General features: G+C 63.1%; 1 protein-coding gene across 2 annotated transcripts in view; it reads right to left on the minus strand.

Moving 5' to 3' along the window:
* Window positions 1–1,367: 1,367 nt before the first annotated feature.
* Window positions 1,368–15,879, minus strand: part of EPHB2 (EPH receptor B2) — a 171,148-nt gene continuing 156,636 nt past the window's right edge. For both annotated transcript variants that reach the window (XM_068162820.1, XM_068162818.1), the window contains exons 12-16: window positions 14,766–14,981; window positions 12,553–12,702; window positions 10,168–10,361; window positions 7,165–7,320; window positions 1,368–2,428 (exon numbers count right to left, since the gene is read on the minus strand). In XM_068162820.1, coding sequence (XP_068018921.1) covers window positions 2,320–2,428; window positions 7,165–7,320; window positions 10,168–10,361; window positions 12,553–12,702; window positions 14,766–14,981 — 825 coding nt within the window. In that variant the 3' untranslated portion in view covers window positions 1,368–2,319. The remainder of the gene's footprint in view (window positions 2,429–7,164; window positions 7,321–10,167; window positions 10,362–12,552; window positions 12,703–14,765; window positions 14,982–15,879) is intronic.

Here is a 15,879-nt window from a genome sequence, read left to right on the forward strand (position 1 = left end):
CCCACCCCCTCCCCTCCCCCCATTGGCACCCCAGGAAGGAGGGAAGGGACCCCCCCAGCATCTGTCACCCCAAACTACCACACACTGCACGGGGGGAGCTCTGCCGGGCACAGGCTGCTGGCAGCTGGGGAGGGCACCGCGGGGAGCCCTGGGCAGGGTCTGTCCGGGGCAGGGTCCGTCCCGGAGCAGGGTCCGTCCCGGGGCAGGGTCTGTCCGGGGCAGGGTCCGTCCGGGGCAGGGTCTGTCCGGGGCAGGGTCCGTCCGGGGCAGGGTCTGCACTGGGCAGGGTCCGCCCGGGGCAGGGTCTGTCCGGGGCAGGGTCCGCCCGGGGCAGGGTCCGCTCGGGGCAGGGTCTGTCCGGGGCAGGGTCTGCACTGGGCAGGGTCCGCCCGGGGCAGGGTCTGTCCGGGGCAGGGTCCGTCCGGGGCAGGGTCCGTCCGGGGCAGGGTCCGTCCCGGGGCAGGGTCTGTCCGGGGCAGGGTCCGTCCGGGGCAGGGTCCGTCCGGGGCAGGGTCTGCACTGGGCAGGGTCCGCCCGGGGCAGGGTCTGTCCGGGGCAGGGTCCGCCCGGGGCAGGGTCTGCCCGGGGCAGGGTCCGTCCGGGGCAGGGGCCGCCTGGGGCAGGGTCCGCCCGGGGCAGGGTCCGTCCCGGGGCAGGGTCTGTCCGGGGCAGGGTCCGTCCGGGGCAGGGTCCGTCCCGGGGCAGGGTCTGTCCGGGGCAGGGGCCGCCTGGGGCAGGGTCCGCCCGGGGCAGGGTCCGTCCCGGGGCAGGGTCTGTCCGGGGCAGGGTCCGCCCGGGGCAGGGTCCGTCCCGGGGCAGGGTCTGTCCGGGGCAGGGTCTGCACTGGGCAGGGTCCGTCCGGGGCAGGGTCTGCCCGGGGCAGGGTCCGTCCGGGGCAGGGTCTGCCCGGGGCAGGGTCCGTCCCGGGGCAGGGTCTGTCCGGGGCAGGGTCTGCCCGGGGCAGGGTCCGTCCGGGGCAGGGTCTGCCCGGGGCAGGGTCCGTCCCGGGGCAGGGTCTGTCCGGGGCAGGGGCCGCCTGGGGAAGGGTCCGTCCGGGGCAGGGTCTGTCCGGGGCAGGGTCTGCACTGGGCAGGGTCCGTCCGGGGCAGGGTCTGCCCGGGGCAGGGTCTGCACTGGGCAGGGTCCGTCCCGGGGCAGGGTCTGTCCGGGGCAGGGGCCGCCTGGGGAAGGGTCTGTCCTGGGCAGGGTCTGTCCGGGGCAGGGTCTGCACTGGGCAGGGTCTGTCCGGGGCAGGGGCCGCCTGGGGAAGGGTCTGTCCTGGGCAGGGTCCTCCCGGGGCAGGGTCCGCCCGGGGCAGGCTCCGCCGGGGGCAGCGCTACCGCCGCGGGCTGCCCGCAGAGGGCTGCGGCTCACAGACCCTCTCCGGCCAGAGGAGCAAAGAAGGGGTGGAGAAAGCAGGACCGGTTCCGCCCCAGTCCCACCCCCCGAGGGCTGCAGGACCCTCCTCAGGTGCTGCAAACAGCCTCCTGCAGCCGCAGTTTGTTCTGCTTTGCTTTCCTTTGCGTTTTGCATTCTTTTGCGTTTTGCTTTCTTTGCTTTGCGTTTTGCTTGCTTTGTGTTCTGCTTTGTTTTGTTTTGTGTTCTTTGCGTTGTGTTTTTTTTTTTTGTTTTTCCTAGAAAAAAAAAAAACAACCAAGAAGAGGAAGAAGTCTTCAGCTTCTGCCTGGGTCCAGCAGTGGAGAGATGCACTTGGGTCCACAGCACCGAAGAGCTGCAGCTCTCTCTCTCTCTCTCTCTTTCTCTTCCCCCCCGGGGCTTCGGGGCAGGACTGCCGGCTGCAGGAGGCTCCCGGAGCCCCCCTCCCCCCGCGGGGAGGGGAAGTGCTTCCCATGACCTTGCCTTGCAGTCCTCCTCTTGGCAAAGCCTCCTCGCCCCGGAGGTGCCTGGGCCCAGCTGCAGCAGCCTTGTGCAGGAGGAAGGGGATGGAGCTGCTCCTCCCTCTCCCTGGGCAGACTCCCTTTGGCCTGGGAGCCCTTCCCGAGGACACAGATTGCTTTGTTACTGCTGAGGAATGTTCCAGAGGTTTGGTTTGGTGTGGTTTGGTGGCTGGGTGGTTTTTCTTTCCCCCCCCAAAAAAAAACAGTTGTCTTTTTTTGTTCCCTTTTTCCATTGCTTAGATTCCAGAAGCTCTTGGTGACCTCCCATCACTGGTGGCAGGGTGCTCCCTCCTGCTGCCCTGGCCCTGGGGGCAGCTGCCTGCCTCTGGTCCGTGCAGAGCACTCAAGAGCTGGAGCTGGGACAGAGAGGGGCGAAGGGGAGCAGGGCCTCCACGAAGAGGAGCAGGAGGACTGGCAGCTATCAAACCTCCACAGACTGGATTTGGTTCATCTGTGCTCTCATCACCTGGATGCTGTTCAGAATCTTCTTCTGGTGGCCTGCCAGGGTGACCCCAACTCGCAGGATGTCCCTTGGGGAGGAGCAGAAACAAAGAGCGCATCAGTACCAGCAGGCATCTCACACTGCAGCAGGGGAGAGGGGGGCTGGGCAGGAGGGAGAAGGGCTTTGCTATGGGGGAGGGGAGACCCAGGGAGGCTGTGGCTGCCTCCTCCCTGGAAGTGTTTCAGACCAGGCTGGATGAGAACTTCCCCCACTGAAGTCCTTCCAGGCTGGGCTGGAAGAGGCTCTGAGCAGCCTGCTGCAGATGTCCTGACCTAGAGAAGATGCTGAGGCCAAAGCCTCAGCTCCCAATTGCCAATCCCTTCATCCATTTCTGGTTAAGCCAAGCCTCAGTGCCCACCAGGCTGAAACTCTCTGCATCATCTCAGACCTTCCCCTGCCCTGTGGCATGCAGCTCTGCTCCTGCCTTCATGTCCCTGTCCCACCACCTCAGGCCCCACATTCACAGGCTCTTGGGATTAGTTTCTCATGCTGGTGTTAAGGTGAAGCACAAGAGGGACATGGAGAGGGTCCAGGGGAGGCCACCAAGATGATCAGAGGCTGCAGAACCTATCCTAAAAAGACAGGCTGGGAAGACCTCAGAGCAGCCTTCCAGGACCTGAAGGGCTCCAGGAGAGCTGGGGAGGGACTTTGGACAAAGGCTGGGAGTGCCAGGATGAGGACAGTGGATTTGAGCTGGGAGAGAGGAGACTGAGAGTGGAGGTGAGGAAGAAATTGTTGAGAGTGAGGCTGGGGAGAGCCTGGCACAGGCTGCCCAGGGAGGCTGTGGCTGTCCCCTGCCTGGAGGTGTTCAGGGCCAGGCTGGATGAGGCCCTGAGCAGCCTGGGCTGGTGGGAGGGGTCCCTGGGCATGACAGGGGGTTGGGACTGGCTGAGCTTTGAGCTCCCTTCCACCCCAACCCATCCCAGGACTCTGTGGCATTTTCCCCCAGCCCCATGGGCAGGACCCCCCCAGGCTGTGCTGTGCAGGGAGCTGAAGCCTCCACAGATTCATTGCATCGATGCAACAAAGAGCTGCAGACCTGCTGGAAGCTCTGCTCCTCCTCTCTGTGGCTCTGATCCTCCTCCTCTGCATTTGCTGCCTGCCCAGAGCAGCCTGAGGCTGCTGGAGCCTCAGCAGGCAGTGTGCAGCCAGAGCCCAGGGCTCTGCTTCCTGCTCGGAAGGGAATCTGCCTCAGCTCTGCTGCCCTGGAAGCCTTCTCCTCCTCAGGCCTGGCCTCCCTCCCTGTGACACACTAACCCACTTTCCCCATCCCTGCAGACAGGAGCAGGATGTGCTCCCCCCTCAGCAGCGTGGATGCCACTCTGCCTGTGCAGACGAGGGCTCCTGCTCCTTCTGCTTTCATCTCAGCATCCTTTGCTGCCTCTCATCTCTGCTGCGCTGCAGCACTCCCAGGTTCTGCCCTGCTCTGCTTTTCACAGCCATTAGGCTCCTGAGCTGCTGCAGAGCAGGGAAGGGGAAGAGGACCTGGGGGTCCTGGTGGGTGGGAGGTTGACCATGAGCCAGCAATGAGCTCTGGTGGCCAAGAAGGCCAAGGGCAGCCTGGGCTGGATCAGAAGGGCTGTGCTGAGTAGGTCAGAGAGGTTCTCCTCCCCCTCTGCTCTGCCCTGCTGAGGCCACAGCTGGAATCTTGTGTCCAGGTCTGGGCCCTCAGCTCAAGAAGGAGCTCAGGGAACTGCTTGAGGGAGTCCAGCACAGAGCCACAGAGCTGCTGCAGGCTGTGGAAGATCTTCCTCATGAGGAGAGCCTGCGGGAGCTGAGGGCTCTGGAGCTTGCAGAGGAGGAGCCTGAGGGTGAGCTCCTTGCTGGGGATGAAGCTGTGCAGGGGCAGTGCCCAGAGGCTGGAGCCAGGCTCTGCTGGGGGCTGCCCAATGCCAGCCAAGGGGCAGTGGTGGAAGCTGAGGCAGAGGAAGTGCCATGGACACAGGAGGGAGAATTTATTCCCTGGGAGGGTGAGAGAGCCTGGAGCAGGCTGCCCAGGGGGGCTGTGGAGTCTCCTCTGGAGATATTCAAACCCTCCTGGCTGAGTTCCTGTGTGAGCTGCTCTGGGTGACCCTGCTCTGGGTGACCCTGCTCTGGGTGACCCTGCTCTGGGTGACCCTGCTCTGGCAGGGCTTGGACTGGATGAGCTTTCCAGGTCCCTTCCAGCCCCTCACACTCTGTGACTCTGTGATAAAGAAAGAGCAAGCCAATAATGTGTCAATAGTGTGCCAGGAGTGTGCCAGGAGTGTGCCAGCTGGGCTGTGGTGCAGGGTGCTGGTGCCAGCCTAGGCAGGGCAAGGCCAGAGAGGGCCTGGCTGTGTGAGCAGAGGCTGACTCCCCAGCACTTTCCCCAGCAAGGCCCCAGGCCCTGCTGCTCACCAGGAGCAGACTTGGGAGCACTTGCAGGGGCCTCAGTGCCTGCTGCTTTCCTGGGCAGGGTTTCTACAGCCCACTGCAGCTCACCACAAACCTTCCAGCAGAGGCACCACAGCTCCACCACCAAGGGACTTCAGCTGCCTGCTCTCCCTGAGCAACTTGCTAGGATTCCCTTTGCCACTGAGGGATGTGGATGGAGGACAACTCAGAACCAGCTGGGAACCAGCTGGGAACCAGCTGGAGGCCTCTCCTGTGCAGAGCTGTTTGCTGCTCCACACCCCCATGAGGACTGCAGAGCCTAAGGGTGCTCTGAGTGCCTGCAGAGCTGTTTGCTGCTGGCCTGGCACCTCCAGCTGCCCCACGCTGGGGCTTGGAGATGCCTCTGGGGGGTTCCATTTGCACAGTGGGGACAGGCTGTGTGACACTGGGGGCATGAACCCTGCAGAGCAGCAGCAGCCAGGGCTCTGGAGCCAAGGCAGGGCCTGCAGAGCACAGCAGCTGTGCAGCAACTGCATTGAGCCTGGAGAAGAGACTTGGAGGGGACCTCATCCCTCTCCACAAGTATCATAGTATCATAGAACCAGTCAGGGTGGGAAGGGACCACAAGGCTCAGCCAGTTCCAACCCCCTGCCATGGGCAGGGACACCCCACACTACAGCAGCCTGGCCACAGCCTCAGCCAGCCTGGCTGCAAACACCTCCAGGGCTGGGTGGCTCCAGGTCCATCTCCCTGGACAACCCATTCCAGGGCTTCACCACTCTCATGGGGAAGAACTTCCTCCTCACCTCCAGCCTCAATCTCCCCACCCCCAGCTTCACCTAAATAAGCACCTAAAAGGAAGCTGTGGTGGGGGTCAGGCCATGCTCCAGGCAGCTTGTGCCAGGACAAGAGGGCATGGCCTGAAGCTGCACCAGGGGAGGTTCAGGTTGGAGATCAGGAAGCAATTCCTCAGGGAAAGGCTGATTGGGCACTGGGATGGACTGCCCAGGGAGGTGGTGGAGTGGCCACCCCCGGAGGTCTTTGAGAACAGCTTGGATGTGGCAGCAGGTGGCAGGGTGCAGCTGCTGTGGTGGGGTTAGGTCACAGCCTGCACTGGATGGTCCCAGAGGTCCTTCCCAGCCTCAGTGATTCTGTGATCCTGTGACCAAGAGTGGGTCTGGAAGGAACAGATCCCACCCAGGTCAGGCTGCAGCAAGCACAGCTAAGGCAAACTCACCAAGGAGCAGCTGAGGCTCTGCTGAGGCCAAGGCAAGTGAGGCAACTGTGGCAACTGTGGCAAGTGTGGCAAGTAAGGCAACTGTGGCAAGTGAGGCAACTGTGGCAACAGTGGCAACTGTGGCAAGTGAGGCAAGTGAGGCAACTGGGGCAAGTGAGGCAACTGTGGCAACAGTGGCAACTGTGGCAAGTGAGGCAAGTGAGGCAGCTGAGGCAACTGAGGCTGTTGTGGCAACTGTGGCAACTGTGGCATTCAACAAGTCCAAGTGCCAGGGGCTGCACTTTGGCTACAGCAATCCCATGCAGAGCTACAGGCTGGGGTCGGAGTGGCTGAGAGCTGCCAAACAGAGAGGGACCTGGGGGTGCTGATTGACAGCTGCCTGAACATGAGCCAGCAGTGTGCCCAGGTGGCCAGGAGGGCCAATGGCATCCTGGCCTGCATTAGGAATAGTGTGGCCAGCAGGAGCAGGGAGGTCATAGTGCCCCTGTACTCTGCTTTGGTTAGGCCACACCTTGAGTCCTGTGTCCAGTTCTGGGCTCCTCAGTTTAAGAAGGACATTGAGAGACTTGAAGGTGTCCAGAGAAGTGCAACAAAGCTGGGGAGAGGCCTTGAACACAGCCCTGTGAGGAGAGGCTGAGGGAGCTGGGGTTGCTTAGCCTGGAGAAGAGGAGGCTCAGGGGTGACCTCATTGCCCTCTACAGCTACCTGAAGGGAGGTTGTAGCCAGGAGGGGGTTGGCCTCTTCTCCCAGGTAACCAGCACCAGAACAAGAGGACACAGTCTCAAGCTGTGCCAGGGGAGGTTTAGACTTGAGGTGAGGAGGAAGTTCTTCACCCAGCGAGTCGTTCGTCATTGGGATGTGCTGCCCAGGGAGGTGGTGGAGTCACCGTCCCTGGAGGCGTTCAAGAGGGGATTGGATGTGGCACTTGGTGCCATGGTCCAGTCATGGGGTCTGTGTTGATAGGTTGGACTCGATGATCCTCGAGGTCCTTTCCAACCTAAGTGATACTGTGAGACTGTGAAATGAGGCAGCTGAGGCAGCTGTGGCAACTGAGGCTGCTGTGGCAACTGTGGCAAGTGAGGCAGCTGAGGCTGCTGTGGCTGCTGTGGCAGCTGAGGCTGCTGAGGCAGCTGAGGCTGCAGTGCTGTGGGAGCCTCAGGCCGGGCACTTACTCTACGGTCATCTGGGAGACGATGTCGAAGGAGGTGAAGCCGGCGCTGGCGAAGCTCTCCTTGTACTGGCTCATCTTGATGGCCTCCAGCCACTCCTCCACGCTGTTGAAGCTGCTGTAGTCCGGCACGGTGCGGTCCAGCAGGGGGAGGCTCATCCTGCAAGGCAGCGGCCGCAGCGCTCAGCACCGCCCGCAGGGAGGCTTCTGACCCCCGCCCCGGCAGCACCCAGCCAGGACCGCGCTGCACCCAGCCAGCGCCCACCCAGCACCCAGCCAGCACCCACCCAGCACCCACCCAGCCCTGCACTGCACCCTGCTGAGCAGCAACCACCCAGGACCGCGCTGCACCCACCCAGCGCCCACCCAGCCCTGCACTGCACCCTGCTGAGCACCACCCAGCCAGGACCGCGCTGCACCCAGCCAGCGCCCACCCAGCACCCAGCCAGCACCCACCCAGCCCTGCACTGCACCCTGCTGAGCAGTAACCACCCAGGACCACGCTGCACCCAGCCAGCGCCCACCCAGCACCCAGCCAGCACCTATCCAACACCCACCCAGCCCTGCACTGCACCCTGCTGAGCACCACCCAGCCAGGACCGCGCTGCACCCAGCCAGCACCCAGCCAGCACCCAGCCAGCCCTGTGCTGCACCCTGCTGAGCACCACCCACACCCAGCACCCATCCAGCCCTGCACTGCACCCTGCTGAGCACCACCCTGCACAGCACCCATCCAGCCCTGCACTGCACCCTGCTGAGCACCACCCTGCACAGCACCCAGCCAGCCCTGTGCTGCACCCTGCTGAGCACCACCCACACCCAGCACCCATCCAGCCCTGTGCTGCACCCTGCTGAGCACCACCCACACCCAGCACCCAGCCAGCCCTGTGCTGCACCCTGCTGAGCACCACCCACACCCAGCACCCATCCAGCCCTGCACTGCACCCTGCTGAGCACCACCCTGCACAGCACCCACCCAGCCCTGTGCTGCACCCTGCTGAGCACCACCCACACCCAGCACCCATCCAGCCCTGCACTGCACCCTGCTGAGCCCCACCCACACCCAGCACCCAGCCAGCCCTGTGCTGCACCCTGCTGAGCACCACCCACACCCAGCACCCATCCAGCCCTGCACTGCACCCTGCTGAGCACCACCCTGCACAGCACCCACCCAGCCCTGCGCTGCACCCTGCTGAGCACCACCCACACCCAGCACCCACCCAGCCCTGTGCTGCACCCTGCTGAGCACCACCCACACCCAGCACCCATCCAGCCCTGCGCTGCACCCTGCTGAGCACCACCCACACCCAGCACCCATCCAGCCCTGTGCTGCACCCTGCTGAGCACCACCCACACCCAGCACCCATCCAGCCCTGTGCTGCACCCTGCTGAGCACCACCCACACCCAGCACCCATCCAGCCCTGCACTGCACCCTGCTGAGCACCACCCTGCACAGCACCCACCCAGCCCGGGGCAGGCCTGTGGAGAGCACCAGAGAGGGCCTCCTGCCTCAGCCTTCCCCTCGGGGGGGCCAGCAGCCTCCGTGGTGCTGGGAGGCAGCTCTGCCGTCCTGGCTGCAGGGGGGAAGGAGATTCTCCCCCTGGGAGGGTGCTGGCTGCCAGCTGCTGTGCCCCAGCCCAGCTCAGAGATGCTGCACTGCCTGGCAGGGCTTCAGCTGTCTCTGCTGCATGCCAGACTTGCCTTCCAAGGCAAGCACAGCCCCAGCATGAAACCAAGCTGCTGTGCACAGCAGACTCATGCAGCTGCTCACCAGCCCCAACCTGTCCAAGAAGAGGAGCAGAACTCCAAACCACAAAGGCCAAGCTGCCTTGGCCTGGGTTTAAGGCACTGGGAGGTCTTAAATCACAGAGAAGTCTTCCAGGAGAGCCCAGAAGCTGCACCCTGGGAAGTGCAATCCTCTGTATTTCATTCCCTTAATGCCTGCATCCCTCCAGCACTGCCTGCAGGCTCACTTTGCTCCCTCCTCTCTGCTCTCCTGCAGGAGCTCTTGGCTGGTCTCACAGGGCAGTATCTCAGGCCTGTCTGTGGCCTCCAGAGCCCTACCTTGTCCTGTCCAACTTTGCTCTGTTTAGGCCTAGTGGAAGGGAGGCAGTGGGGGAAAAGGAGCAGTGGGGCTTGGGGTTTAGCCTGGTTGGGGAAAGGGTTCTGGGAGGGCTCCATGCATCCTGTGTGCTCCTGGGGCTGTGTATCAGGTGTGAAGGATTCCTCTGCTCTGTGCTGCCCTGTGCTGCTCTCCAGTCCAACACAGCCTTTCATGGTCCTCCTCTCAGGGGGGGTCAAACCACCCCTGCCTGCTCTTTAAACCAAGACACTGCCTCTGGAGCAGCTCCCAGAGAGAGAGAGAGAGGTGCAGGGATGGTGCCCAGCAGGACCCTGCAGGAGGCAGCAGATCTGCAGGCTGTGGTGGCTTTAGGCTGTGGTGGCTTTAGGCTGTGGTGGCTTTAGGCTGTGGTGGCTTTAGGCTGTGCTGGCTTTAGGCTGTGCCTCCCACATCTGTTCACAGATCCTGAGCACAAAGCAGTGCAAGGTAAATAAATCACTGCTGGGTGTCACAAGGAAACCAAAGCTCACCCTGCACCACCCCAGTGCAGAGAGAGCTACCAGAAGATTGAGTTCCCCAAACCATTTCTCTCTCCTCACTTCTGTGCCCTGCAGAGTTCCTCACTTGCTCCTGCCTCACCTTGGCTCCATTGCTTTGGCTAAGGCTAACTTCTCTGCTCCTCTCTCTTGGCCCTTTGGTCCAGGGGGAGGCAGGGAGGGAGCAGCTGGTAGCTTGCCCTGGTCCTTGGCCAGGGAGGTTCTTGTGCTGCCCACTGATTGTAATCCCCTGCACATATTGCAGCTCAGCTCCACTGCACTGCACTGCAGGCTGGAGCTCTGCTGCTGGATGCAGCTTCTGGGCTGGCAGCTGAATGCTGGCGGGGGGGGAGGCTAGCTTCAACCCACCACAAAGGCAAAGGAGAGGAGGAAGGCAGCAGTGCATACCCAGAGGAGAGGGGGGCCATGGCTTTCAGGCTGTTGGGGTTCCTGATCATTTTGTCCAGGGTGTTGACAATCTGCCCAAACTTGGGCCGGTGGTTGCGATCCTTCTGCCAGCAGTCGAGCATCAGCTGGTGCAGGGCGTTGGGGCAGTCCATGGGGGGGGGCAGCCTGTAGTCCTGCTCGATGGCATTGATCACCTGCAGGGGGGGCAAGGACAGCTGAGTGCACAGGCACCAAAGCCTTCCTCATGTCCCTTCTGCTGGAGCCTGAGGGGGACAGGCATGGCCACCCAGCCCGCAGTGGGGCCTGCACCTCAGCCCCCACCACACACTGCCCCCCAGCCCCCAGCCCCCTGCACGTCTCAGTGTGCTGTGAGGTGATGCCAGCCCTGCCCAGCTGACAGGCAGCCATGCCCACCAGCCTCCTCAGCTAAGGGGAGACCACCCCTGCTACCCTGACAGAGATGTGCTTCTCTGTTCTGCTCCTGCCCCTCTGCTCTGCTCAGCCCCCACCTGCAGCACTGCCTCCAGCTCTGGGGACAGCACAGGAAGGACCTGGAGCTGCTGGAGAGAGTCCAGGGGAGGCCACAGAGATGATCAGAGGCTGGAGAGGACTTCCCCTGTGGGGACAGGCTGGGAGAGCTGGGGCTGCTCAGCCTGGAGAAGGCTCCAGGGAGACCTCAGAGCAGATTTCCAGTTCCTGAAGGGCTCCAGGAGAGCTGGGGAGGGACTCTGGACAGGGGCTGGGAGTGCCAGGATGAGGAACAATGGCTTTGAGCTGGGAGATGAGGAAGAAATTGTTGAGACTGAGGGTGGAGAGACTCTGGCACAGGCTGCCCAGGGAGGCTGTGGCTGTCCCCTGCCTGAAGGTGTTGAGGGCCAGGCTGGATGAGGCCCTGAGCAGCCTGGGCTGGTGGGAGGTGTCCCTGCCCATGGCAGGGGTTGGGACTGGCTGAGCTTTGAGCTCCCTTCCACCCTAACCCATTCTGTGCTTCTCTCACTGTGCCCAGAGGTGCAAAGCTGTCCCTGTGCAGCTCTGCTGGGGGCAGCTGTGGGGGGGGGGATGCAGGGGGGGCAGGGCAGGCCCCCAGCACTTGTCTCCAGCAGGGCCTCGGTGGTTTCCTGCCCGGCCGGCGCCGCCTCGCTGCCCGCACGCAGCCCTGCAGCCTCCCGGGAGCTCACACCTCGGGGTCAGGAGGCTAAGCGGCACCAAGCGGCCCCCACGTGCCCAGGGGAAGGGGGCAGCAGCTGCAGTTAAGTGGTGACAGCTTCTGCTGCCGTGCCCCGCGGCGGCAGAGCGGGAGGAGGAGGCTGGGGACAGGCAGCAGGCAGCGAGCTGTGCCCAGGAGGCAGCCAGGGCTCTGCCACCCCACAGCTGAACTGGGGCTGGCACAGCACCGGGCTGGCGGCAGGAGAAGCCAGGGAGGGAAGAGGTGCAGGGGAGGGGAGCGAGGGAGGGGGGTGGCACAAGTCAGGAGGTCACTGCCACCTGGCTGAGATGTCTCAGAATGGCTCCAGGGCACCCTGCAGGAGAAGGCCTTGGGGGTGCCAGGTGGTGACAGACTCCCCAGGAGCCAGCAGTGGTCCCTGGCAGCCCAGAGCCAGCCCTGTGCTGAGCTGCAGCCAGAGCAGGGAGAGCAGCAGCACAGGGAGGGGATTCTGCCCCTCTGCTCTGCTCTGCTCAGCCCCCACCTGCAGCACTGCATCCAGCTCTGGGGCCCACAGCACAAGAAGGACCTGGAGCTGCTGGGGAGGCTCCAGAGGAGGCCATGATAGTGCTCAGGGGCTTGGAGCAGCTCTGCTCTGGGGCCAGGCTGAGGGAGCTGGGAGTGTTCAGCCTGGAGAAGAGAAGGCTCCAGAGCAACCTTCCAGTACCAAGGCTGCAGGGGGACTGTTGGCAAAGGCCTGCAGGGACAGGAGCAGGAGCAGTGCCTTCAATTTAGAGCAGACTGAGACTGGCTATTAGGATATAATTTCAATGAGGATGGTTGAGCACTGGAGCAGGCTGCCCACAGGGTGGTTGAGGCCTCATCCCTGGAGATGCTCAAGGTGAGGCTGCACAGGGCTGTGGGCAACCTGCTCCAGTGGAGGATGTCCCTGCTGAGTGCAGAGCAATTGGACTGCATGAGCTTTGGAGGTCCCTTCCAGCCAGAGTGGCTCCATGAGCCCTGTGCTGCTGCAGGGGCTGCTCTTGAGTGCCTGACCCCTGCCAGGGCAGCAGAGTGGGACCCAGGCAGCAGACAGAAGTTATCTCCATGACCTCTTCCAGGGGTGTTGGCCTCGGTCGCACCTCCCAGGGCAGGAAGGCAGTGGGGATGGCCCAGGCTGGCTGTAGCTGCAGGCATGCTGCCAGCTGCAGCGTTGGGCTGCTGGTCCCTCAAGCACTCACGTCCTGGTTGGTCATGTCCCAGTAGGGCCTCTCTCCGTAGGACATCACCTCCCACATGACGATGCCGTAGCTCCAGACGTCGCTGGCCGAGGTGAACTTGCGGTACTGGATGGCCTCGGGGGCGGTCCAGCGGATGGGGATCTTCCCCCCCTGCAGGCAGACAGAGAGCCCTGTGTCCAGCTCTGGGCCCCTCAGCTCAAGAGGGACATTGAGAGACCTGAAGGTGTCCAGAGAAGGGCAACAAAGCTGGGGAGGGGTCTGGAGCACAGCCCTGGGAGGAGAGGCTGAGGGAGCTGGGGTTGCTTAGCCTGGAGAAGAGGAGGCTCAGGGGAGACCTTCTTGCTCTCTGCAACTCCCTGCAGGGAGGTTGGAGCCAGGTGGGGGTTGGGCTCTTCTCCCAGGCAGTCAGCACCAGAACAAGAGGACACAGTCTCAAGCTGTGCCAGGGGAGGTTCAGGCTGGAGGTGAGGAGAAAGTTCTTCCCAGACAGAGAGATTGGCCCTGGGGATGTGCTGCCCAGGGAGGTGGTGGAGTCCCCATCCCTGGAGGTGTTCAGGAGGGGATTGGATGTGGCACTTGGAGCCATGGGTTAGTTGTCAGGAGGTGCTGGGTGACAGCTTGGACTTGCTGAGCTCTGAGGTCCTTTCCAACCTTACTGATTCTATGCTTCTATGTTCCTTAGGGTCCCTTCCAACTGAAGCCAATCTGTGATGCTCCTAAGGCTCAACAGGAACCTCCCAGCCCAAACCACTCTGTGACTCCAGGCTTGCTGATGCAGAGCTGAAGCCTCCTCTAGCACAGCATGGGGAAGGGGATAGCCTGGCTGGGCACTTGGGTCTCCATCAACCTGCTGAGCAACAGCAGCTGTGGAGCAGCCAGGAGGACTCCTGCAGAGGAGTTATGCTTGGGGCCACAGGAACTGCAATCCTCTGCTTAAGCCCTAGCAGCCCTCACAGCCCCCACAAGAGCCTTTGGACTTGAGCCATTCCCAACCCAAGAGACCTTCCAAGGGGAAAATCTTCAACCTCTGCTGAAAAACAAGCTAAACTGTCTGCATTTTGTGGCTGGGAGGGGATTAGGGAACATTAGGTTTTGTCAGTGAGTAACTGCCAGGGCTTACTAAGAGCCTCCCAGGAGCTCAGAGGCCTCAGACTCTGCACATGCTGCAGTAATGAACAGATGATAACATTCCTTAACCTGCTCCCAGCCACAAGCCTCAGACAGAACATTTTGCTTTCCACAGGAGGAGCATTCCACACACAGCAGCTTTGCCCTCCCCAGCAGAGCTCCTGCCCAGCAGGGCTTTGAGAAATGGCTAAACAAGAGGTCCTGGAGGAGGCATTACAGACTGAGGGTATCTGGAGGATCCCCCCAGGAGCTCTCCTCACTTCCCAGCTCCCCTGGGGTCTGACCACCCTGCTGGAAAAGGATATCTTAATGATTGGGAGCAGCCCTGCAGAGAAGGACTTGGGGGTGCTGGTGGATGAGGAGCTTGGCAGCAATGGGCACTGGCAGCCCAAAAAGCCACCCAGCTGCTGGGCTGCACCCAAGGCAGTGTGGTCAGAAGGTCAAGGGAGGGGATTCTGCCCTCTGCTCTGCTCTGCTCAGAGCCCACCTGCAGCACTGCCTCCAGGTCTGGAGCCCCCAGCACAAGAAGAACCTGGAGCTGATGGGAACAGTACAGAGGAGGCCATGAAAATGATCAGAGGGCTGCAGAACCTCCCCTGTGGGCACAGGCTGAGGGAGCTGGGGGTGTTCAGCCTGGAGAAGAGAAGGCTCCAGGGAGACCTCAGAGCAACCTCCCAGGACCTGAAGGGGCTGCAAGAAGGCTGCAGAGGGACTGTTGGCAAAGGCCTGCAGGGCCAGCCCCAGGGACAATGGCTTCAAAGCAGAGCAGAGCAGATTGAGCTTGGATGTGAGGAAGAAGTTCTGCAGCAGGAGGCTGCTGGAACACTGCAGCAGGTTGCCCAGGGAGGTGGTTGGGCTCCATCCCTGGAGCTACTGAAGGGGAGGCTGGAGAGGGCTGTGGGCAACCTGCTCCAGTGGAGGATGACAGGAGCTCACCAGAGGAGTTCTGCCTTGCTTCACTTTGTTACCCTTTCCCACCCAACACCTTGCTCCCATGGCTCACCCCAGGCCAAGGGGCTCTCCCCCTTCCCCCCTCTGCCCCTCCCTCCCCCCACAGCCAGCCCTCCCCGCGGCAGGGGCCGTACCAGGGCGCTGGTGTAGGTGGGGTCCGAGGTGTCGTCCTCCAGGAAGCGAGAGAGGCCGAAGTCGGAGACCTTGCAGACCAGGTTGCTGTTCACCAGGATGTTCCTGGCGGCCAGGTCCCGGTGCACGTAGTTCATGTCCGCCAGGTACTTCATGCCGGCGGCGATGCCCCGCAGCATGCCCACCAGCTGGATCACCGTGAACTGCCCGTCGTTTTGCTGGGGAGACACAGAGCCCCTCAGGGCAGAGCCCCCGGGCTGCCCTGCCCCGGCCCCGGCCCCGGCCCCAGACCCTGTCCCAGCCCTGGCAGCTGCCAGCGGCGATGCCCCGCAGCATGCCCACCAGCTGGATCACCGTGAACTGCCCGTCGTTTTGCTGGGGAGACACAGAGCCCCTCAGGGGAGAGCCCCTGGGCTGCCCTGCCCCTGCCCCGGCCCCGGCCCCAGCCCCTGCCCCGGCCCCGGCCCCGGCCCCGGCCCCAGCCAGCAGCCTGCCCCTGCGGCTGCCCGCGGCGGCACAGCCCTGCCAGGAGCTGCTCTGCATGCCCTGCACAGCCTGGTGACAGCCAGCCAGCGCCCCCCGGCCTCACCCCTCCTGCCCTGCAGCCCCTGCCAGCGCCTCCCTGGCCTCACCCCTCCTGCCCTGCAGCTCCTGCCAGCGCCCCCCCGGCCTCACCCCTCCTGCCCTGCAGCCCCTGCCAGCACACTGCTGCACTGCACACTGCATTCCCTGCCAGCACACTGCTGCACTGCAGTGCATTCCCTGCCAGCACACTGCTGCTCTGCCCTGCAGCTCCTGCCAGCACACTGCTGCACTGCACACTGCATTCCCTGCCAGCACACTGCTGCTCTGCCCTGCAGCCCCTGCCAGCACACTGCTGCACTGCACACTGCATTCCCTGCCAGCACACTGCTGCTCTGTGCAGTGCATTCCCTGCCAGCACACTGCTGCACTGCACACTGCATTCCCTGCCAGCACACTGCTGCTCTGTGCACTGCATTCCCTGCCAGCACACTGCTGCTCTGTGCAGTGCATTCCCTGCCAGCACACTGCTGCTCTGTGCAGTGCATTCCCTGCCAGCACACTGCTGCTCTGCACTGCAGCCCCTGCCAGCAC

This window comes from Melanerpes formicivorus, unplaced genomic scaffold (assembly GCF_026170545.1).
Source record: "Melanerpes formicivorus ecotype bairdi unplaced genomic scaffold, bMelFor1.0.p_v2 SCAF_67, whole genome shotgun sequence".
NCBI lineage: Eukaryota > Metazoa > Chordata > Aves > Piciformes > Picidae > Melanerpes > Melanerpes formicivorus.